Source organism: Trypanosoma melophagium, assembly GCF_022059095.1.
Source record: "Trypanosoma melophagium isolate St. Kilda chromosome Unknown ctg1segment0, whole genome shotgun sequence".
Lineage (NCBI taxonomy): Eukaryota > Euglenozoa > Kinetoplastea > Trypanosomatida > Trypanosomatidae > Trypanosoma > Trypanosoma melophagium.
In genome coordinates, this window is record NW_027125132.1 from 1,126,341 (window position 1) to 1,149,941 (window position 23,601).

Sequence of the window (23,601 nt, forward strand, 5' to 3'; positions counted from 1 at the left end):
AGGGACGGTGGGGAAGAGGGAGGGGGAGGGGAAGGAAGGAAAAAGGGGCCGGTGGAGTAAAATTTGATAGGGGGGGTATACCAGAGGATAGGAAAGACCAAGTGGGCCGGGGAAAAACTTTTGCAGCCTACCCCCGCCTGCCGTTAACAAACCAAAACCCCGCCAACACAAAACACAGGCGTCACAAACCAACCCCCGGATAGTAAAAGGAGGGGGGAGTGCCATGGGGGGGGGGAGGAAGGGAGGGGGGGGCTAAAAAATAATGGGGGGTTAAAAAAAAATATAGGGGACAACCCCGAAACCCACCCCCCCCCAAGGAAAGCCCCACCCAAAAACCTACACCCCTCAACCCCAACCCCCAACCCCCCCCCCCGGCCCGGGGACGGAAACCGGGGGGGGGGGGGGGGGCGGGGGCCCCCCGGGGCCCGGGTGGTGGGGGAAGCGGGCACCGGGTTTTGGGCCCAGGCACCCACGCCCCCGGGGGGGGGGGCCCCCCACGCGCGGGTTCGGTTGCCGCCCCTTGGTTCCGAGCCCGCGGCCAGAAGTGTTCGAAAAATTTGTTAGGTGTTTTGCAGCCATTTACCAAAGCCCGGGGGCGAAAGGGGGGGGGGGGAGTGCTCTCCCGGGGGGGGGGGGGAGCCCAAACCAAGGGGGGGGGGGGGGGGGAAAAATCAGGTGGCCCCCCGGGGGCGAAGGGAAGGGAACCCAGGGGGGAAGGACCCAAGTAAAAGAAAAAAAACCCTAAAAAAAAAAAAAAAAAAAAAAAAAATAATTCAGTAAAAACATAGGAGTTTCCCTCCCTTTTTCTACAAACTCATTTTTTATCAATAAATTTGAATGTTAAGGTTTTTTTTTTTACCTTTTCAACTTTTAACACCTAAAAAAATAAATTTTTACTTTCAAACTTTAAAATAAAAAATATTCCATACCCCCTTTAAACACAAAAAGGTGGGGGGGTTTATTAAAAAAAAAAAGGGGGGGACACCCCCCCCCCCCCCAACAACACCCGGAAAAAGCAAAAAAAAACAAACAACCACCCCCCCCCCCAAAAACCCACCCCCCCCCACCAGGACAGAAGGGGAGGACACCCCCCCCAACAAAAAACCAACACCACCCGGGGGGGGGGAAGAAAATAAAGTAAAGGGGGGAGTTCAGGGGACAACCCCATTGAAAGAAAATGGAAAAAAAAAAAAAAAAAACTTCCCTACCCTAAAGGATAAAGAAGGAGGGGGTTAGAGAAGGGGAGGGAGTAAGCTTATACACGTGGGATGGGTAGGGTGGGAGCGGGGGGGAAAGGTAGGGGGGATAGTAGGAGAAAAACAGGGCGAGCTCTAGGGCCGGGATAGGGGGTGTTTTGGGCAAAGGGATCGGGGGAAAACCTCACAAACCCCCCCACTTCCCGGGATAAAATTGGGGGGTTAAAAAAAGATTCTTTAAAAGACCTATGGGGGAGGGGGGGGGGTGCCGGGGGGGTTAATAGAAAAATAGTGGCTAAAGGTATTTATTTTATAGATTTTTTTTTTTTAAAAATTTTTAGTAAAAGGAAGCGTTTTGTTTTAAAGATTGACCTTTTATTAATTAAGAGAACTTTTTTAATATTTTTATAAATGAAAAAAAGGTTTTTTTAAAATTTATATTTATTTTCTTTTTTACTTAAAAAACTTTATTAAAAAAATAACCTTTTTTTTAAAATTTTTACCAAAATAAAAAAAAAAATTAAAATAAAAAATTTATCGCCTTGAATAAAGAATTTAATAAAAAATAATTATTATGAAAACATTTTTAAATCTTTTTTTTTTTATTTGGGGTGGAAGGGATTTTTAAGAGTTTTTTTCTTTTTTTTTTTGTGTAATTTATTTAAATTTTTTTAAAAATTACATATTACTGAAGCAAAATTTAAAAATAAAAAAAAACTTTTAATTAAAAAATCTTATCTACATCTTTTTATAGTTAAATTAACAAATTAAATCAAAAATTACCAAAAAAAAAAAATAAAACAAAAAAAAAAAAAAAAAAAAAAATAAAAATTTAAAAATTTTAATTTAAAATTTTAATATAATATTTAATAATAAAAAAAAACAAAAAAACAAAAAAAAAAAAAAATATATTTATATAAATTTTAGATCCATAAAAAAAAAAAAAAAAAAAGAAAGAAAAAAAAAAAAAATAAATTAATTGATTCATTCTCCCCCCCCCCACCCCCAAAAAAAAAAAAAAAACCATTCTATAACAAAACCCCTCTACGCTCCCAACCCTCTTTTTTCTTCACCCCTAATTCTATCTTTTCCTTTTTATCCCCCCCCCCCCCCCCCCCCCCCCCCCCCCCCCCCCCCCACCCCCCCCCCCCCCCCCCCCCAACCCCCCCCCCCCCCCCCCCCCTCCCCCCCCCCCCCCCCCCCCCCCCCCCCCCCCCCCCCCCCCCCCACCCCCAACCATAAAAAAAACCAAATCCAATTTTAAAATTGAAAACCAAAAACCTTCTAAACCCCCACAAAAAAAAAAAAAACAAATTCCACTTTTCTTCTTAAAAACAAAAAACAAAAAAAAAAAAAAAAACCCCCCCCCCTAAAACCCTTTTTTTGTGGCGGCGGGAGGATTTTTAAAAAATTAAACTTTTTTTTCCTCCCCCCAAATTTTTTTTTTTTTTTTTTTTTCCTTTAAAAAAACATCCTCCACTCTGAAGTCGCCTCGATCTCTATCGTCATGGTGAATAAGCATGTTTATATGATTTTTTATTACTTTCTTTCCTTATCGATCTGTTTTTTTTTTCCTTTTTTTGCCATTGCTGCTTTTTTTCTTTTTGGTAATCTCAGGCTCTCGTTTCTTGCATGTCCCTCTTTCCCCCCCCCCCTCCCCTCCCCCTCTGTGTGTGTGTGTATTTTGCTGTTCCTGATGTATATATTTTTCTTCTTCTTCCAGATCGCGTTGAATATTGAAGAGAAAACACTGAGAAAAGAGGGAGTACTTGCGGGATATACTAATTTTGTCCCTTGACGATGCCTGGTTCAGAACTTATTTCTAATGGATGGTTTCGTGAAGAAAACGATCAATGGCCTGGGCAAGCAATGTCCCTTAAGGTGAGCAAGGTCCTATACGATGCGCCGACAAAGTATCAGCACCTGACTATTTTCGAGAGCGATCCCAAGGGCCCTTGGGGAACTGTAATGACACTTGACGGGTGTATTCAGCTCACAGACTATGACGAGTTTGTTTACCATGAGATGCTTGGCCACACCTCTCTCTGCGCGCATCCAAACCCGGAGCGTGTGCTCATCATTGGCGGTGGGGACGGTGGTGTTATGCGGGAGGTGTTGCGTCACGATACTGTGAAGAAGTGTGAGCTTGTCGATATTGACGAGGCTGTGGTGGAGCAAAGTAAGGTGCATTTCCCACAGATCTCATGTGGGTTTTCTGACCCGCGAGCGGATGTTCGCGTGGGTGACGGTGCTGCATTCGTCAAGGAGGCAGCGGGCAACACATACGATGTGATCATTATCGACACCACGGATCCTGCAGGGCCTGCATCAGAGCTCTTTGGGGAGGCCTTTTACTGCAATGTACTTCGCATCCTCAAGCCTGGTGGTATATGCTGCAATCAGGGTGAATCAATCTGGTTAAACCTCAAACTCATTGAGGGGATGCGGGACTTTATCAAGAACAAGGTTGGCTTCGCCTCAGTCAAGTATGGAATGATCTACATTCCCACATATCCGTGCGGCAGCATTGGTACCCTCGTGTGTGCCAAAGAAGCAGATACTGATGTGACGAAACCGCTGCGACCTGTTGAGGCGATGCCCTTTGCAAAGGATCTGAAGTATTATACCTCTGATGTGCACAAGGCAGCATTTGTGCTCCCTCGCTTTGTGCAACACCTCAATCAATAATGATAGAAATTTATTTTCCCGGTATATATATATATATATATATATATATATATATATTCTTGGTTTAAATAAATGTTTTTTCTCTAATTTTTTATAATACATTGTTACAGTGGTTTTATGATCGTCTATGCATTTCGATCAATTCCCTGCTGTTTTGTTTTTCTGACCATTCTTATTGGGTTTCTAGGTCCTTATATTTGCCCTGTGATTTTATTTTCCTCGATTCTCTTCATCTTTCTCTTTCCCTTTCTCTTTCTCAGTTATAGTATACTGAACATGCAGTCTTCGTCATTAGCACACACAGTGTCTTTGCACCGTGTTCGGCTTCAAAGTCCTGGTGATTGTGGGGGTAACAGTGGGGAAGTGTTGTGTCCGCGTGCCTGTCTTGAACCTATTGTGGTTTTCTCGGAGAAAAATAAAAGCAGTAGGAGCAAGGACTGTGATGGAGCGGAGGAAGGAAGTATCATTGATCAATATACACCTCTTTCTTCATTGGTAGAATGCTTTTGTGCGAGGTTGTTAATGAGACAACTGGATACGTTGGGACGTCAATCTGCTTCTAGAAAAATGGAGGAACATTTGGGTGGTGTCACATCTCTTGTAGCTGAAGAGGGTCTTTATATTCAGTTGCCTTCGTGCGGTTTCACCTCTGAATGTGTTCGTTCTGCGAGAAATGGTACATCGATGGATGTGGTAATCTACAACAGCCTGCAAAATCGTTGGTGGAAAGGTACTGGTGCTACTGATGGTAATGGTCAGGGTGATAATAGTGTTATCGCCGGGGATGAGGGGTATATATACGGTTTCGTCCAGTTTATTGGACTTTGTGACGAGGGTGAGGGTTTGCTCCTTGCCGCATTCTCCACGTTTCCTTTGTTTAACATGTTGCGCACGGTGGTTCTGGAGACGCTTCCACAGGTTGTTCGCGTTGCAAGGGATGTAGGCAGTGACTGCCAGGGGATAAAAGACGTGGGTACACGGAAAGTTTCTGCAGTATATGCGAATGCGTTGTCGCCTCTCCGTGGTCTTGTGGATACACAAAGTGCAGTGAATAAAACTTCTGGAAATAGACAGTTTTACCTGCGTTTACTGGGTAATGATGTCTCCATCACCCGTCCTGACGACCTGAGGTGTCCCTTTGTCGATGTTCCCCTATCTATTCTTCTTTTGAGTTTTTCGTACGATGCTCTCCGTGTCATTTATTCCATTTTGTTACAGGAGAAAAAGGTGGTCTTTATCGGGGCAACCCCGCAACACGCCTCAGCATGCGTTGTGAGCGTTCAGGCAATGCTTCTTCCATTTGTCTGGTCACTGCCGATTGTTCCGTATTTACCGCCTGAAGCGTGTGACGTCCTTGAGTCACTGGGTGATTCTGGCTTCATACTGGGCTCTACACCAGATGTGGTGCCGTCCCTCATGCTCCGCAGCAGTATTTCTGGCTGTCAACGACGTGGTACAGCTACAGCAGCCGGACAAGCTGGTGAAGAGAAACCTGGGGAAGACGAGCAGTGCCGCATTTGGTTTGCCGACGGACGCACAGGTGTGGTTGGTGTCTCCCCACTTGACACAGACCATGTGTCCTTCACAGCGCTGGATTTGGTGCCACCCAGCGAGAAAGTGAAGGATGCGATGAAGCGGGTGGTCTCGAAGGAACAGCGTCAGATGTTTCATGGATCCCTGGGATCAGCAGTAGCGCAGACACTTGGTGCGTTTTCACCGTGCTCCACCGCGTCTATACCATTCCCCCCTGTAGCGATCCTAGAAGAGGTACATGGCGCATTCCTAGAGTACAATGTGCACCGTCTTGTTGGGAATTACCGAAAAGGCTTGTTCGCTCAAGGTGGCAGTAGCGGTGTGAACAATAACAGTGTCAGTGGTACTACTAGTGCATCACGGATGCAGGGCGGCGCAGCCTTCGGCATTGACTACACGCGTTTTCTACCAGGTAACCTTGACAATAACATCCGTCTCGCCCGCTGCATCGTCGGTACGCGAATGTACCGTCACTGGGAGAGCGCTGTGTTGTCGCTTGAAACACTTGGTCTTCTGCAATCTCTTCTCGGGGAGTTTGTTCGTGGCCGCTTGCAGTCTCTTGAGCGAGGTACCGCCGCATCCTCATTGGCAGGAAAAGAGACGCTTGCCACGCATTACTACCTCTCTATTCCGCGGATGGCTGGGATGTTATGTCTTTTTTACATTCGCAGTGTGCGGCGTTTTCCAGAACTATACAACGATCTGGAGGGAAACGATGTACTGCGACTAAGTGAGGGTGTAGGTGTGGTTGGCCCGGGTAGTGGTGGTTCCACCGTCACGATTGCCACGGCTACTGGGAATAGCAGAGGTAACATTGGGAGCAGCAGTAACACCAGCACCAACAAGGGGCTAATGCGTGCCCTTTTTTCTAGGGCAACAAAGGCTGTGAAGAATAGTCTCGTGACGCACCATCACCGCATCCCTATTCAGACATTCGTTCAGGCCTATGGTAGTTTTGTCAACAAGACAAGCTATGAAAAAGACCCCAGCAAACCCGCAATGCTGAGCAAAGAGTTCAAGAATAGGACTGCTATCGCCGCTACCTTTGCACCAAATCAGCAGCAGGATCAAGGAACGCTGCCGATCTCATCTAATGTATCAGCTTCCTATGCTTCTGATGTTGAGGATGTCCTGTATGGAACATCCATGGCGTGCGCAGGAGATGTAGATGGGACCGATGTACCAAGTCTTGTTATGGGTGGTATTGACGAGTCAAGATCATCCGTAGTCTGTCGGCGACTACCTTTGGACATCATACACCAGTTTGGACGTTATCATGTGCTTCTGGACCCCACCAAGGACACTGTTTACACAACAGGAGCCTGCAGTGGCACGATGCAGGTATTGTCCAGGGTGCAGCTAGAAAGGTATGTGGAGTTGGGAATGTTATTCGTGGTCGACTCAAGTATCTTGCCGTCTATCGAGAGTAAGCGTCAGCTAATGCTCTGTATGCCTCAGCCCCAATATCAACCCCTGCCTCAGCCTCAACGACAAAAACAGGAACCGGTGCTGTCGCCTTGTCCTCCCTGGGAGTCTGGTGGTGGTGGCAGTGTAAGCGATGTTCTATTTGAGGCCCAACCACTTCCGTTTTCGATGGATGTCGTAACGCGTGCGCCGGAGTTGCCGCCAAGACCGGGTGAGTTTCTTCCCCCCCAGCGTTCTTTTCAGAATCGGTTGGTTGTTTCGAGTCCATTTTCTAAGAGCTCGGGGTCAAAAGACTACCAGAGTTCTGCTGTCAGTTGCAGTGGTGAGTCCCCTCCTGGAGGTGGTAATGTCATGGATGATTTGTTTGCCTTTGCGCTGCCAAAGCCCAGTGCACCCCCGGGGGGTGGAAGTGACTGCAGTCAGCTGGAGGACTTCTTTAAGTGAAATGAAGAGAAAAAAGGACATGAGTCCCGCTCTCAGTGTTCAATTTCCCTTGAGGTACAGACAAGTTCTGTCATCAATTTTGCAAATATGTATGGTATTGTTTCCTTTCTCACTGGTACTGTTGTTTATGATAACATCGATAATTTGAAGCATTGACGTGTTTTCTTTTTTCCTTTCTCACTTTGTACACCAAAAATTTGTTTTGGGTCTCTTAAATATCAGACTGGTGGAGAGTATACTTGCTCCGCAAGAGGAGGAGGTTGTTGGTGTGAGGAAATAAATACATGCCACCACCACCACCTCCTTCTCCAGCGCCGCATACTTTGAAGAAGGCACCGTCACCAGCACCGCCAAAAGGACCACCACCAGCACCAGTTGCAGGAGTGAAGGAGGTGGAGGGTTTACCTCCGGGATTTCCAGTGTCTAGTCACATGGAGGCACAATTGGAATTTTCTTTACCGGAGAGGATAAATTACGTACCTTCTCTGCTGTGGGAATTAAGGAAATTGAATAACGGCGCTTTGCCTCGGTTGATTTCTGCGGTAGGAGTGGATGGAACAGTAAGTGAGGGATCATCTTCTCCATTTATGTCGAGCACAGTGGCTGCTGTTGGGGATGTTATGGGTGTTATTGGCGGTAAAACGTCTCCAGTTTGCCATAATCCCCGTGATAAAGTTGCCTCTTCTCCACAGGATCGAGTGAATGCCTTCTCTACAACTTCTGCGCTTGCGGGGGATGTTATGGGCGGTGACAATGCAGATGTTTCTAATAGTCCTTCTGTGATTCAAGGTAATTTGCTGCGGCTTCTAGAGAAGCTTTCTCGTAACAGGGATGGAGCTGTCAGGGGAGCTGGTCCCTCTGCTGATGAAGAGAAAGGAGATGCTTTTGGGCTGCATGTAGACGTGGACTATGCCTTAGATGACCTTTTTACACATGTATTCTCCGTTCTCGAAAGTGTTGTGCACAAATTTCTTTCCCGTTCCTTAACAAGAGAATGGAAGTCAAGAAATTACGGGGGTGAATCAGTTAAGTCATCCGTGGCGAAAGAATATGATCATCTTTGGTTGCTGGCGTGGCGTCAAGCGGAGTGTCAAGATGAAGAGGCATGGATTGCTTGGAAATCTGCTCTATGTCGTTTCTGGAGGCGTACAAGGCGTGAATGTGTATCCCGAGAGCGTAGTGAAGCGCTATCAATTACTCTGTCTCAGCTGGATCCTTTACGAGTTGCTTCGTCCAGGTTCACATGGAGAACATTCCCTCATGACGTAGAAAAACTGCAGGATGAGCGAGGTAAGACTAGAGCAAAATTGCACGCACTTTTATGCCGAGTACTGTACACCTGTCCTGTGATTCTCATTGATCAACACACCCAACGTCTGGCAGTAGCAGCAGAAATTGATTTGGATTTGCTGCGACGATGGATACTTGAGGCAAAAGGGAATGGAGAGACGGAGGAAAACATTATTGGGTTCATCCACGCTCTTGACCGCCGCAAGCCAGATGAGATAGACGACTCTGTACACACAAGTCTCGATGAGGTGGAGCGTCTCTTTTCTGCAGAGCGCCAGGTGCTACTTTGCCGGTTTGATGCGGGGCAACTCCCACCATCCTCTCCTGTGGTGGCACCGGTTTCATCTTGCAGTCCATCACTTTCCCTGAAAACTCCTGCTTCCCCTGCGCTCTACTCCACTACCGCATTCCGACGGCACGTGGATCCCACTCCTGTGGAACTACGCCCCGAAATCCTTACCGAAGTTGACTGGTCACCAATTGCCGCAAACCTCTTGAGATGGAGGTATCGTTAGCAACGCGTTTTGTCTCGTCGCCAGATAATGTGATATATCCCATTTCCACTTCTAAGGTTGAACACGAAACACCGAGAGAGGGACAACCCGCTGGAGCTGGAAGTCGTTCTATGGTGCGGCGGCAGGAGGATTTGAAAAATTCCAGCACTTCATGCTCGCCACATGTACGGATTTTGGGTGCTGAGCGTCCGGTGAGACAGCTTCCCTCCACTCTGAAGTCGCCTCGATCTCTATCGTCATGGTGAATAAGCATGTTTATATGATTTTTTATTACTTTCTTTCCTTATCGATCTGTTTTTTTTTCCTTTTTTTGCCATTGCTGCTTTTTTTCTTTTTGGTAATCTCAGGCTCTCGTTTCTTGCATGTCCCTCTTTCCCCCCCCCTCCCCTCCCCCTCTGTGTGTGTGTGTATTTTGCTGTTCCTGATGTATATATTTTTTTTCTTCTTCCAGATCGCGTTGAATATTGAAGAGAAAACACTTGTTCCTTAGGGTGACGCAGGGTGTGTCCACATCTTCACTACTGATCCCTTTGTTATGCGGGTGTTGCACTGTAAGAGAAGGAAAGCTTGTGAAAAGGGGGTAGAAATTTTCCAAGATCTATGTGGGTTTTTGACCCGAAGGGAATATTCCGTGGGTATGCTGCATTTGTCAAGGAGGCACACAAAACAGAAAGAAAAAGAACATCACGCCTGTGGGTTTGCGGAATCAGGGTGATCAATCTGGTTAAATCTTAATTTAGGATGGGGACTTTATCACAACATGGTCAAAGTATGGAAAATCTAATTCCACATACCGTGCGGGCTTTTTTTAAGACGATTGCGAAACCGCTGACTGTTGAGGCCTTTCCAAATTAAAGTATAATACTATTAAATTTGTTTCGTGTGAACACCTCAATCAATAATGATAGAATTTATTTTCCGGTATATATATATATATATATATATATATATATATTCTTGGTTAAATGTTTTTTCTAATTTTTATAATACATTGTTACAGTGGTTTTATGATCGTTATGATCGATCAATTCCTGTTTTGTTTTCAGGGAGTGGTGCGAGTTGTGCCTGTGTTTTATTTTCCTCTTCTCTTCTCTTCCCTTTTCTAGAAAATGGGGAATTGGGTGTTAGTCCACCTCTGTGTGTTTTGAAGTGTGGTAATTTATTGTGAAAGTTGTTTGTAATGTTGGTTTTAATTTCGGGGTTGAATTAAAAAGGTTTTTTTTTTTGGGGCACAGGTTGTTCGGTTGCAGGGATAAGCAGTGACGATGGATTTTGAGTTTTGTTCCTATATTATTAAGGTGATACCAAGGTGGTCTCGAAGGAACAGCGTCAGATGTTTCATGGTCCGGGATCAGCATTAGCGCAGACACTTGGTGCGTTTTACCGTGCTCCACCGCGTCTGTACCATTCTCCCCTGTAGCGTTCCTAGAAAGGTACATGGCGCATTCCTAAGTACAATGTACACCGTCTTGTTGGGAATTACCGAAAGGCTGTTCGCTCAAGGTGGCAGTAGCGGTGTGAACAATAACAGTGTCAGTGGACTACTAGTGCCATCCGGATGTCCGGGCGGCGCGGCCTTCGGCGTGTGTACACGCTTAGCGGGACCCACCAAGGACACTGTTTAAATAGGAGGTGGCTAATGAAGGTATTTCGGGAAAAAGGATGGAGTTTTGTCGTATCTTGCCGTCTAGTAGCGTCGGCTAATGCTCTGTATGCCTCAGCCCCAATATCAACCCCTGCCTCAGCTCAACGACAAAAACAGGAACAGGTGCTGTCTCCCGGGGTCTGGTGGTGGTGGCAGTGTAAGCGATGTTCTATTTGAGGCCCAACCACTTCCGTTTTCGATGGATGTCGTAACGCGTGCGCCATGTTCTTCATACTTTGTATGAAGAAGGCACCGTCACCAGCACCGTAAAGAAAGTAAGTTGCAGGAGTGAAGGAGGTGGGGGTTTGCTCCGGGATTTCCAGTGTCTAGTCATGGAGGCAATGGAATTTTCTTTACCGGAGAGGATAAATTACTGTGCCTTCTCTGCTGTGGGAATTAAGGAATTGAATAACGGCGCTTTGCCTCGGTTGATTTCTGGTAGGAGTGGATGGAACAGTAAGTGAGGGATCTCTTCTCATTTATGTCGAGCACAGTGGCTGCTGTTGGGGATGTTCATGGTTGTTATTGGCGGTAAAACGTCTCCAGTGTGCTATAATCCATGATAAAGTTGCCTCTTCACCACAGGATCAGTGAATGCCTTCTCTACAACTTCTGCGCTTGCGGGGATGTATGGGCGGTCACAATGCGGATGTTTCTAATAATCCTTCGTGATTCAAGGTAATTTGCGCGGCTTCTGGCTTTCTCATGTAGGGATGGAGCTGTCAGGGAGCTGGTCCCTCTGCTGATGAAGAGAGAAAGGAGATCTTGGGCTGCATGGGGGTGGGCTATGCCTTAGATGACCTTTTTAACATGTATTCTCCGTTCTCGAAGTGTTGTGCACAATTTCTTTCCGTTCCTTAACAAGAGAATGGGAGTCAAGAAATTACGGGGGTGGATCAGTTAAGTCATCCGTGGCGCGGAAGAATATGATTATCTTTGGTTACTGGCGTGGCGTAAGCGGAGTGTCAGATGAAGAGGCATGGATTGGAAATCGCTCTATGTCGTTTTTGGAGGCGTACAAGGCGTGAATGTATCCGGGGTAGTGAAGCGCTATCAATCACGCTGTCTCAGCTGGAGCCTTTAGAGTTGCTACGTCAGGTTCATGGAGAACATTGACGCTGCTATATCAACAACGAAATCAGTTCCTCTTACTGCTCCCCCAGCCGCCACTGCGGCCACAACGGCATCCCACCGCGCGAGCGGTCACAATGACGGTAACAACAGCGCACCAAAGGTGAAGGATACCACTGCGGTGACGCGGAGGGATCTTGGGGAGAGCAGAAGAAATCAAAAATAGCGTTTCTAGTTGTGGATTTTTAGGCGTTAATACTTATTATTATAAGGAACAATGTTTCTTTTTGCATATCTGTTTGTCATGTTGGTCGCCCCTCTTCAGGAAAAGTGGCAGAAAAGTGAGGAAGTATTACTTTTTAGTTTAAATGTCTTTAAGAGACGACGGCTGGTGTCACTTTTCTTTTTCCCTCCTTTTTCTCTCTGTGTTGCACATATTTCAGTAGCAGGATTGTTGCACCTGAGGCCACCCCCACTTCTGTTTTTTTTTTCCTTGTTCCATGACTCTGATGTAAGGGGGAATGTTGAGTTACCAGAAGGATCTTTGATGTTTTCTTTTTTTCCCTTCTCTACTATCCCCCTTTTCCTTTTCCTTTTCCTTTGTGTCTTCTGTTGATGAAAGAAATATCTTTCTCTGCTTTGTAGACATAAAGTAAAGAGATGTGAGTGAGTGAGTAAGTGAGTGAGTGCATATATGCTTTTTAACTGCGTCTTGCAACGCTTTTAGGCCAAATATGACCAATGCACACACGGATGAGAAAAAAAGGGTAAAGGTACACACGTTATGTCCTACTAATGTGTTCTTCGCGTTATCCTTTACATAGGATACACCTATACACTATTAATGTCATTTTTTGAGATTACGTCACAAGTAAATTTTTTTTTTTTGTGGACCTTAATGAACTGTGGTGTACACTAATAAGGGCTGAGTTGACACAAGTATGTTCCAATGCTTCTGGAGCTTCCCTATGACCTGTAGGATTATTATGAATGCTTTTTTAGACAAACTGGAATATCTGTTGGTTCCACAGAAAAAAAAAAACATATCATGGTGATCCGACAGGAGTGCGAGAAAATTCTATGGGGATGAACAACATGCTGGAGAGGAGTTAATGTGACACCCATGAGGATTGAGTGAAAGAAAAGTGTGAGTACAGTTTTACTTTTAGTGGACGCAACTTTGAGACAACTGAATTTTCGAAGATTCTCTAATGCAGTTTTCAGATTATTTCTAATGGAACCAATCTATGCGGTTTTCAGGGGGGCGTTTTCTTCAAGATTTCTCAGTAAAGGAGGAGGGAAGGTAGCAGAGAGCAACATTTTCCTCTGATGGTGGGAGTGACGATGTTGAATTGAATGAAAAATTTACAAAATGGGTTTGGTTATGTGGTATTATTATTTATTTATTTATTTATGTTTTTATTATATCTGTGGATAAAGTATAACTGGTATGCTATCCTATGGTGTACTGCCGCATTAAAAAGCATCCCTGTGGAATGGGGATAGTAAAAACTTGTTTTGACTCTTTTCTACTGTGGGATTCCCTGATGTTGTGTCAAAGCTCTCTTTTTACTTAAAAAAAACACACCAGCATCTTCCACTTATTTAGCTCATTGTTACAATATTTTGTCTTGGCGTCACCACAACGAAAGAAAAAAAAAATAGGAAAAGGGAATTACTCATAACATTTTAACTAGTCTAGGTGATAAGTTTCTTCTGTACCTTTTTTTTCTTTATACACGCGCAGGTAATATACAGGGTAGAAGCAAGAAGAGCTAAACAGAGGTTATTGATAGAAGATTCTTCTGAGAATGTCTTCCCTACTGCGCAACAACTATGCGCTTATGATGTTCTACGTGCGTGAGAAGCTGTGGCGGCATGCGGAGGTTGTGTGCAGCGACACAATCAAGACGACGGACAGCTGGATCTTCCGTGTGTGGCGCGGTCTATGCTACGACCAGCAGGGCCAGGCGAATGAGGCGCTGCGTGAGTACAAGGCGGCAGAGCAGCGGCGGGAGACGGCGGTGCCGGCGGCGATGGGCCTCGTGCTGCTCTACCGGCGGAGCAAAGACGCGGCCGGCCTCGCGGCGGCGGAGCGGAGCCTTTCCGACGGCCCCCAAGCGGGAGAAGAAGGCGCGTGGGTGCAGGCGGCGGCACTCGCTTGGGCCGCAGGGGACACCGCCGGAGCCCGCGAGGTTCTCGCACGCCTCCCCGACACCGCGGGGGCGGAGGGACGCGACGCCTGCACGAGTCTCGCTGTGGTTCGGGCGTGGGTCGATCTCAGCACCGGCCGCGGCGCTTTTCTCGAACGGTGCGGCACGCTCTTCCGGCAGGCAATGACAGAAGAGGAGGAAAATGGACACGGTGTGGATCTGGACGCAACCATGGGATGCGTCGCATTCTACGAGCGCAAGTATCAGTTCTCACCCGCACAACAACTACTAAATAGGCTCATCGTTAGCCACCCAAATTTTACCCCAGCACTCATCGTAAAAGCAAGGCATCTCATGAAGGCAGAAGACTGGGAACAGTGCTGGGAAACAACAAAACGTATATTGGCAAAGGATAAAACAAATTTGGAGGCACTTGCATTAAATACACTTTTTCTTTTGGTAAAAGATGCACGATATGAGTCCGCTGCAGCGCAGTTACCCCGTCTTCTTGAAGCGGTACAAGAGAAGGAACCAAAGAATGCACAACTCCTTTTTGAATACGCACAGTGTTTTTCACGTCTTGGTGGCTCCCACTTACCCCTCCTGAGCGTTACAATGCAGTTTGCAGAAGCCGCTCACCGCATGTCACCCCATAAGGGTGACTACCTTGCTGAAGTTGGATATCAGCAGATGCTGCGTGGAGACTATAAAGCAGCTACTGCAACTTTTAAAAAAGCCTCATCCACCCCTGATAGTAGCATAAGCGCACTTTTGGGTCTTGTTAGATGTCTCATACTTACCGGAAATTTGGATGAAGCAGCACATCAAATTGAATTTCCTAATGAAATTCAGGCACCAAATCAGCGCAATGCAGAGTTAAGTTTACTTAATGCAATGTTGCAATGGCGACGTCAAAAAAATCAACCAAAAACATTATTATTCTTAGATCAAGCAGCAGAGGCCATAAAGCATGATGTGGGTGCGCATCTAAACGGGATGGAACTCTATATCAAACTTAATCCACCATTAATGCTAGATATAGCGAAGGAGTATATGCAACATTGCCGTACGGAACCACCAGATCCCACCATACAGAAAGTAGATCCTGTCGCAGAGAAATGTAAACGACATCTTGAACTTTTACTTCGACATGTTCCTGGTTGTTTAGAGGCTCAACTTCTTCTTTCCAAGATATATTTTGTCGCTGGGGACTTAAATAAGGCTCAAACAATGATAACGACTAGTATTCGACACGAACATACACTCCCAGAAGCTTTCCTTTTATCTGCACAGATATGTCAATATATTGGAAATGCAAAATTGGCTAACCAGGCTCTAGAACAAGCGTTAACACTTGATTTTGAAGTGAAGGATCAACCACAGTACAATCTTCTTCATGGTGTTGTGCTTGGAATGATGAATAAGCAACAAGAAGCATTAGAGGCATTACAGTTGGCGCTAAAACTTACCAGGGATAAGACTCGTGTCACTAATAAAGGACGTCCTCTACAACCACTGAGTGTACAGGATCATGTAAGTTTGTACCTACAATTAGCGCAAACATATCTTAAGCTGCACGATGCAGATGAAGCGCGTGCAACTATCGCTGAGGCAACAGCTTTGTTTAAAGATACTTCACAAGCAGGTCGTATATCAATTGCGAGTGCGATGATTGCTGCCCGCACAGATGTAGATAAAGCCATTGAAATACTTAAACAAGTACCCCCTAGAAGTGAATTTTTTATCGGTGCTAAAATGCGCATGGCAAACCTTTATCTTGTTCACAGGCAAAACCGACATATGTATGCTGAATGTTTTGAACAACTTGTGGAAGAGGTCCCAACGCCGCAAAGTTTTCTTGAACTCGGTGAGGCATACACCAATATTCAGGAACCTGAAAAAGCTATCGCTGCATACGAAAAAGCAAAGGCTATGGATCCAAACAATGGTGAGTTGGCAGTACGTATTGGACGGGCACTTGTATCAACACATGATTATCAACGTGCTATTTGTTACTATCGTGATGCTGTTGCTGCAGATGGGACGAGATTCGCCGTTCGTGCAGATCTTGCCACTCTCTACTGGCATCTTGGTGCAGCAGATCGCGCCATTGCGGTGCTTAGCGAATCACCAGCATGGAAAGGAGAACCTGATGCGAGTGAAGAAGTAGAGAAGGCTATTGAACGGGTTAACTGTGCTTTACTCATGTGCAAGATACATCGCGGGTGTCAAAAGCCTCAACTTGCAGCGGAAGCCCTAGTACGGGCCCGTAGCTTTCAAGAACATGTGTTACATTACATGATGCGCAATGAAACTCGTGAAACACTCTACCAACAGAAGGCGGTTGCCGCAACAATAGCGTTAGAACTTGGGAACTACTATGCTTCTGTTGGAGATGTGCAGCGTGCGAAGGAATGTTATCAAGAGGCACGATTATATGATGAATCAAATGAGGCAGTGATGCTAGCAAGTGCTAGACTCCTGCTTAATAGCGGTGATGTTAATGAGTGTGAGGAACAATGTAATTCCATACTTCGTATCAATCCTGCATGTGAAGAAGCAGTTGTAATACTTGCTGATCTCATGGTACGCCGTAACCGCTTTGAGGACGCTGCACAGAGTTTTAATCAGTTACTGGAGAAGACACCAGAGAATTATGAGGCGTTGGTGCAGTATGTGCGATTGCTGCGGCACGCTGGTCGACTTAGTGATGCAGAAAAAGTATTAGAACGGGCGGAAGGTCTCGTTCCGATGGGTCAACATCCACCGCCTGGACTTAGTTTTGCTCGTGGTTTGTATCATCGCTACTGCGGTGAAAATACAGAGGCCCTCCGTGCATTTAACGCCGCACGTTTACCTGCTGATGAGACACCATGGAGTGAACCAGCGTTGGCAAATATGATTGAAATGTACCTCGTCCCAACAAACGAAGAACTGTGGATGGATACTACACTACGGGAGGATGATAGGAATGAAAATGTTAAAATTGCAGAGCGTTTGTTATTACAAATGCCACATGGTGAGTCTCGAGACATTCTTCAGGGATATTGCTGGTTGGCGACGAAGAAACGAACTTTGGTGGAACGAGCCGTAAAGGAGTTCATGCGCCTCTGTTCTTCTGCTGAGATGGTGGAACAGCAACTTGGGAAACAGGTCACAAAGAATGAAAATAAGGAAGATGAGAGGGATGAAGATGAAAAATTATTGAGTTCCATGAGGGATCAAACATCAAGTACAAGAAAGTTACATATTCCTGCTCGTCTCGGTCTGGCTATAGCGTATTTTATCAGTGGATTAGAAAAGGAGGCAGTTGCTGAGCTTAGCTCCATTGTTTTTCTACCATTTGAGCCTACCACAAGCGACACTGTGCACCGTGCTCGCTTGCTGAGTGCACATATAGATATGCAAAACAAAGAGTTTAAAGCTGCTCAGTCGCTACTGCAAAAGGTTATTGAATTAGATAAGAGTTGTTCTCAAGCATGGCTTATGTTAGGTGCTGTATATGAAGAGGGAACAAACTACAGTGAGGCGGCCAAGTGTTATGAGAATGCATGGAGTCTGTCAAGAGAACGATACCCGTCAGTTGGCTACAAACTTGCTTTTCATCTTATGAAATCAGGAAAAATTGTGCCTGCAATCGACGTTTGTCGTAAAGTACTGGACGCACACCCCATGTACCCTAAGATCAATGAGGTTGTGAATGTCTGCCACAGTCTTCTGCGTCCTTGATGAGGGGTTTACATGAGAGGAATGAAAGAAAAAAAAAAACATGTACGTAACGAATGATGGAGATGTAAACCACAGTGAGCGTCTGTAGAGAAAGAAAACAAAAGAATTGGATATCTTGTAGAGCAGTCATACTTTTTTATGTATTTCTTTATTTATTCATTTCCGTAGTGCAAATTTTTTTTTTTTATTTTTCCTATTTTCCCTTTTTTTTGTTTTTCCCTCTGTGTGTGTGTGTGCCTTCTTAGTGTTTTGACTTGTTTTACTTTTCACTCGTCATGCTTTTCCTTTTCCAATTTCGTTACCAATGGGAGGCGTTTCCGTGTGGATACATGTCTTTATCTGTCTCTCGCTTTCTTCATTTCTCCATGAGTATGTCACTGTGCCTGTGTCTGTGTTTAATTTTTTGATCTTTGGATTTTGTGAACACAAATGTATATGATTTGGTTATTGTTACTATTATTATTATTATTATTATTATTATTATTTCACCTACTACGCAAATATTTTTTCCATCTACAACAATAAGAGAGGTAACGAGGAAGAAAAACCCACGCACACACACAAAAAAAAAAAAACAAGTAAAAAAAGTTTATTAGTTTACTGCCTTATGACCCAATGCCGACAGTTTAGTAAATGTGAAGAAGTAGAGCCGGTGATTGTCTGCCGACTGTGTGAAGATCCATGGGACACACCGGTAGAACTACAACCATGCGGCCATATCTTTTGTAAGATATGCTTACTTGACTACAAATCCCGTTGCCCTTCCACTTCTTCATCTACTGGTGGTAGTACCAATGTCAATAAGAAGGGTGGAAAGACTACTAATGTTGATACTGATGAAATGAGAGGGACTTTGTGCCCCACGTGCCGCTCCGTGGTCTCGGGTGTTGAGAGTCCCAACCGCCTTTTGGTGAACATGGCGCTTGCAGTAAGCGTGCGGTGTGCCCGGTGCGGGTGGCAGGGCTCTCGCGAGCAAAGTGAGCACCATGTCTGTGAAGCAGAGAAAGTGGGAGAAAATAGTTCAGTGGGAATGGAAGGTCCCAGCAGTGAATTGCTACGGAACTTTGGAGAGGTGGAGTCGTTGCCGTCAAGTCGTATGGGACAAGATCTTCCCGCCCCACCGCTCCAGCCAAGTGGGAGTGGGAGTGGGAACGGCAAGTGGGAGGAATACGGACTCACACAGGAGGAGTACGATCAGATCATGGGTGTATTTGTGCATTTTGATACAGAGGGGAGGGGATTTCTGACCCGGGCGCAGTTACGGGAACTCGCTTTTTCCCTAAATTATGTAAACCGAGAGGGAGACATTGATCGTATGCTCTCCGAGATGGGTTGCGACGAGGCCGGCGGTCTTATGCTTGCTGATCTTTGCAAGTGGCTAGGAACCCACTATCCAAACCCAGAAGCGCTCTATGGTCTCTCACAGTATCAGTACACACAGGTGGTACTGCAGTACCGTAGCCACATGGACGACAGGGGGCTGTTGTCATGGGATGCCTTTCGGGAATTGTGCCTCAAGAATAATTACGCTGAAAATAATTACGAGGCGTGGGAACTCTTCAGGTCGTGTGGTAATTCCAGTGACGGGGCTATCAATCTTCACAAATTCCTATTGTTGTGTCGACGCTTGTGGGGGATTGGTGTAAGTAGTGAGAACATCGATTCCAATGTACAGCTGAGTAAGCAGCAACAAGAACGACCAAATTTTCAGCCGGAACTACCATCACCACCACCACATCTACCATATTCACCAAGTCCACCACATCCAATACAAGCACAACCGCATCAACAATATGCAAATCCATATGGTAGTGGAGGGCCTCCGACGTATGAAACACCATCACATCCTCCGGTAACTCCATCAAGTGCTCAAATGGGGGATCATGGGAAGAGAAAAAAAGAGTGTTCCGTCATGTGAGGCAATAGATTCATTCACATATCGTTCATGGTTCCTTTTTTTTCTTGTTGTCTCTTTCTTTGACTATATTATTGGGAAAACATAGTGTGGCACAGTGATGTTGTTAACTGGGATTTCTTTTTTATTCTCTCTCTCTCTCTCTCTCTCTCTCTTTCTTTGTCTCCACTTGGCAAAAAAAGAGGGAGAGTTGATGAGAGTAAAGAAAGACCAAAAATAAACCAAGAATAACAGCAACAACAACAACAAAGAAGAACAAAAAAGTGTGAAAAAAAAAAAAGAGCTTTATCCCTTTACCGGCTTCATTCCTTCCGATTTTCTCTTTATCATTGCATTCATATGCGCATTTTGTCGAAAGAGGTCTGTATTCGCCTACTGTTCAATAAGTTGAAAGGTTTCTCTTCTCTCTCATCTTCGCCTGTGTGTCACACTTGTGTTTCTCGTTTTTTTTTGTCGTTTTCTTTACGACTTTCAGAATTTTGTCCCTCTAATTGAATACTTTATGAGTTGATTGAAATTCAACCCATGAATGAATTAATAAATCAAGAGTTATTCATTTAAACAACTAAATTAAATATTTTCTTGTCACTTTTGGCTTCACGAAGAGAGTTTGTGAAATACATGTGAAAGAGAATGAGCACATGTGTTTGTAGACTTAGCACAAGTCACTCTACCGTCTCAAAGGAGCGGAGCAAAAATCAACAGCAACTGTTCTTGTTGAAAAATACAAAGAAGAAGTGGTCGCACTCTCCGAAAAACCTCAAAAAGGGCGTTCAACACCAGATTGGTGGAAGACAGGTGCTATTTTCGTGGGGTTTTTCTATTGAAGTATTAGATCTCGTGAAAAGTTCGATGTTCAAGGGTAAATACACTGAATAGGCTGCGAAGGAGACTGAGCGTTTGAGAAAGGTACCGATGCTATATGAAGCGGCATGTTTACCACAACATAAGGTGTCCCTTCGATTACCTGGTGAAGTTAATGGTCAGCGTATAACTATATATGAGAACAAATATTGTAACATATTTGTCATCGATCACTGTGACAGCGTATCAGTGCACGAGTGCGAAAATTGCTTCATCTTTATCGGCCCTACAAGTGGTTCTGTTTTTATTGATCGCTGCCGTAATTTCGTTATTGTATGCTGCTGCGCCCAACTTCGTTTGCGTGAGTGCCAGCGGCTAGAACTCTCCCTATCATTTGCTACTATGCCGGTACTTGAACATAGTAGTGGGATTGGAGCATGCTCACTCTCCGGGTGGTTTGTATACCCACTGATACCACTACACATGAGACGTGCCAGACTTTCTCTCTTCAACAACTTCTACACCACCCCGCATGACTTTACCCCAAAAAGTACCACATCAGTTGTAGGCAATAAAAGTAATCTCTACTGTATTGATCAACAGGATTTCGACAAGGTTTTCTGGTTACGTTGGAGCCGATTGAGTGCTGCGCGACTGCAGCTTGGCCCATGGGTTGTGCATGGTAGACCAAAAACATACTGCGAAGAGAGAGAGAGAGAGAGAGAGAGAGGACAACCTCTGCGGAAGCCGAAGCGGAAAGAGCGACGATAAGTGCAACAACAACAACAACAACAACAACAACAACAACAACAACAACAACAACAACAACAAAAACAACAAAAGTGGTAAGAAGAATACCGGGATCAATGGTGTAGTGAGTGTTGCTGATATTGCATTGACGCTTGAAGTAGAGCCAAAAGGTATACCTGGGGAGGGATTTTGTCGTGATAGAAAAGGAAGACCTGTGACACAGTCTGTCCTCACATCTTTACCTGTTCTTCTTATAAATAATGAGGAACGACATGAGCAGCTACAAGAAGAAGAAAAAGAGGAAGAATATCAAAGAGAAAAAATATATGTAAAGAAAGAAGGGGGTGAGGATAAAAAAGAATTGTCTTCTGTAACAGTACTTGGGGAGCTCCCTATGACCGCTGAGGATTTATTTGATATGTTCCACCAAATGATGGTTATCCCCTACACTCTCGGTTTCCAGAAACTGCCTCCAACAGTTAACCTTAAACAATGGAGACCACGACTCTTTGCGGTAACTAGCAACTTTGGAGGAACTGCAATAGCAACACGTGTTGTACAGGACATCGAGCTCTCTCGTCGCCCTGCCTTTATTTCACGGGCACAAGACTCAATGGAGAAGCAGGAAATAGATAATGAATGGGCTGATGTTGACGGTGCAATTCCCTTGCTCAATTCTTTTGAACTTGTGTGCACGGAGGTAAGAGTGAGAGGATATATTGCGTCCGTACTACGAAGTATTATTACCTCCTCCTCTTCCTCCTCCCATAGAGGAGAAAAGTGTGTGGATAAAACTAGTAGTATTTCTTCTATTATGCGGCGTATGACTCGACGTGCCTACATATTTCTTCTTGCTCTTCTTAAGTCTGCCGCGGAATTAGATGATGTGGTTGAGGAGGCACAGCACCTTTTTATGCCACTCATGCCCACTTCTATATCGTCAGGAAATAACTGCAATTATACCCACAAAAATAGTAATAGTGATAGTAGTAATATTGATGAGAACGCCAGCGGGAGCAGAAGTCCGTCTCCTCGATATTCTTCTGATGGAAGTGTTGAAAATGCAGTGGGGTGGGAAAAATCTCTCTTGCTCAATGAGACGTTCCCCATGCAAGACATAAATGCTATTCAAAATACGATTTTTATGCTTGCCCCAATGAGTGATTCTGGCGTGGTTTCTGCCCCCGGATAAAGTACCTATTCTATGAGTGGAGAGGGTTGTTTCTGCATATTAGCGCCAACTAATTACGAAAAAGGAAGAACAAACTGTTGACTGAATTTTTTTTTTGTCTGTGTGGGGGAGAGGCGTCTGCCAACTTAACGCTATTTAATGACCATCATGATTTCTATTTATTTCTTTTCTTTGTATATTGAATTACTTCGTTTTTTTTTTTTCTTGATTTGAATCCAGTACGTATTAATTTCTCCTGTGCCGTTTTACTATTATTACTATTTGTTATGCACTAATGGTCTACTTTCTGGGATTTTTTTCTTTTTGTTTCTTATTTCGCTCGTCTGCAAGTAATATATCTAGGTCGAACAAAGCCCTGTTGGTGCCATAGGAGCTGTTTTTGCTTCTCCCAGAGGGTGCTGTAATGAGGGCTTTTGAGGGTTTTTTGCTTTCGGCCGTGGAAAGGGCTCCTTTCCTTATTGCTGAGTCCACAACATTATCATCATCATCGCAAGAGAAGAGAAAAAGGTCTCGAGACTTTGAAGAGGTGACAAATAATACTACTACTAGTAGTAGTAGTACTAGTAGTGAAAAGAAAAAACAGGACCAGGATGACGACATTGTGCGACTGCAGAGAGTACTGGTGGATGGTCCACTACAGCCGCTTGGGGCAGAACACGCGCTCTATCACATCCTCCTTCCCGCATTTCTCTCTACAATGGATGCAGCCCGGGATGTATGGCGTGCAAAGCAGGCACTGCACATTGCACAGGAGAAAAAGTGTGAGACTAACGAAATAATAGAGACCAGCCAAGCCGTTTCGGCGCCTAGCGCTGTCTCAACAGGGAACGAGAAGGAGGAACAGTCGTTAGATGAGGCAGCCTTGCAGCGGGCTGTCGTAACTGCACAGACGGCGTTGAGTGTACAGCAACGTGCGCTAGATGCTGCGAGGGCCAAGGTGTTAGTGCTACTAGAGGCCGTTTCACAGCATAGTGGTTCGACGATATAAAGTGTGACGTAACGCTAAAAGAGAAAAAAACGAGAAAAAAAGAAAAAGAAAAACAAAGCGTAAAGGAAAGTGATGCAAAAAAAAAAAAAAAAAACAAGTGAAAACATATATAAAAAACATGGATGGGGGAAATGTTTCTTGTCGTGAAATTCCTTTAATCTCTTATTTTCAAACTCTCACCTGATCTGTGAAGTTCACCTCAAAACACTCCTTCCGCTCTTTGCGTCTAAAAAAAAAAAGAAAGAAAAGAGGAATACACACGC

General features: G+C 44.8%; 9 protein-coding genes across 10 annotated transcripts; all 9 read left to right on the top strand.

Moving 5' to 3' along the window:
* Window positions 1–2,996: 2,996 nt before the first annotated feature.
* Window positions 2,997–3,884, top strand: LSM04_009443 (Spermidine synthase; the record flags this gene model as incomplete). The annotated part of the gene is made up of 1 exon (XM_067335736.1): window positions 2,997–3,884. The coding sequence occupies one exon, from the start codon at window positions 2,997–2,999 to the stop codon at window positions 3,882–3,884; it is 888 nt and encodes a 295-aa protein (XP_067195482.1).
* Window positions 3,885–4,160: 276 nt separating this feature from the next.
* On the top strand, window positions 4,161–7,286 carry LSM04_003101 (cDENN domain; the record flags this gene model as incomplete). Its single annotated transcript, XM_067335737.1, has 1 exon — window positions 4,161–7,286. One exon carries the CDS (start codon window positions 4,161–4,163, stop codon window positions 7,284–7,286), a length of 3,126 nt encoding a protein of 1,041 aa, XP_067195091.1.
* Window positions 7,287–7,570: 284 nt separating this feature from the next.
* On the top strand, window positions 7,571–9,336 carry LSM04_008115 (uncharacterized protein; the record flags this gene model as incomplete). 2 transcript variants are annotated; one of them, XM_067335738.1, is made up of 2 exons in its annotated part: window positions 7,571–9,040; window positions 9,082–9,336. In XM_067335738.1, 2 exons carry the CDS (start codon window positions 7,571–7,573, stop codon window positions 9,334–9,336), a joined length of 1,725 nt encoding a protein of 574 aa, XP_067195393.1. The 2 variants fall into 2 exon arrangements, with proteins under 2 accessions (XP_067195393.1, XP_067195394.1); XM_067335739.1 differs by lacking the exon at window positions 7,571–9,040 and having other exon boundaries at window positions 9,076–9,336.
* Window positions 9,337–9,832: 496 nt separating this feature from the next.
* Window positions 9,833–10,716, top strand: LSM04_004549 (uncharacterized protein; the record flags this gene model as incomplete). Its single annotated transcript, XM_067335741.1, has 2 exons — window positions 9,833–9,925; window positions 10,453–10,716. The coding sequence occupies 2 exons, from the start codon at window positions 9,833–9,835 to the stop codon at window positions 10,714–10,716; spliced, it is 357 nt and encodes a 118-aa protein (XP_067195180.1).
* Window positions 10,717–11,662: 946 nt separating this feature from the next.
* On the top strand, window positions 11,663–11,974 carry LSM04_005726 (uncharacterized protein; the record flags this gene model as incomplete). Its single annotated transcript, XM_067335742.1, has 2 exons — window positions 11,663–11,736; window positions 11,785–11,974. 2 exons carry the CDS (start codon window positions 11,663–11,665, stop codon window positions 11,972–11,974), a joined length of 264 nt encoding a protein of 87 aa, XP_067195241.1.
* Window positions 11,975–13,618: 1,644 nt separating this feature from the next.
* Window positions 13,619–17,689, top strand: LSM04_008529 (uncharacterized protein; the record flags this gene model as incomplete). The annotated part of the gene is made up of 1 exon (XM_067335743.1): window positions 13,619–17,689. The coding sequence occupies one exon, from the start codon at window positions 13,619–13,621 to the stop codon at window positions 17,687–17,689; it is 4,071 nt and encodes a 1,356-aa protein (XP_067195423.1).
* A 607-nt stretch (window positions 17,690–18,296) lies between these two features.
* LSM04_006045 (RING-type zinc-finger) lies at window positions 18,297–19,607 on the top strand (the record flags this gene model as incomplete). Its single annotated transcript, XM_067335744.1, has 1 exon — window positions 18,297–19,607. One exon carries the CDS (start codon window positions 18,297–18,299, stop codon window positions 19,605–19,607), a length of 1,311 nt encoding a protein of 436 aa, XP_067195271.1.
* Window positions 19,608–20,519: 912 nt separating this feature from the next.
* LSM04_004128 (Tubulin binding cofactor C-like domain) lies at window positions 20,520–22,350 on the top strand (the record flags this gene model as incomplete). Its single annotated transcript, XM_067335745.1, has 2 exons — window positions 20,520–21,090; window positions 21,284–22,350. 2 exons carry the CDS (start codon window positions 20,520–20,522, stop codon window positions 22,348–22,350), a joined length of 1,638 nt encoding a protein of 545 aa, XP_067195155.1.
* A 403-nt stretch (window positions 22,351–22,753) lies between these two features.
* On the top strand, window positions 22,754–23,338 carry LSM04_007225 (uncharacterized protein; the record flags this gene model as incomplete). Its single annotated transcript, XM_067335746.1, has 1 exon — window positions 22,754–23,338. One exon carries the CDS (start codon window positions 22,754–22,756, stop codon window positions 23,336–23,338), a length of 585 nt encoding a protein of 194 aa, XP_067195345.1.
* Between the last annotated feature and the right edge of the window lie 263 nt (window positions 23,339–23,601).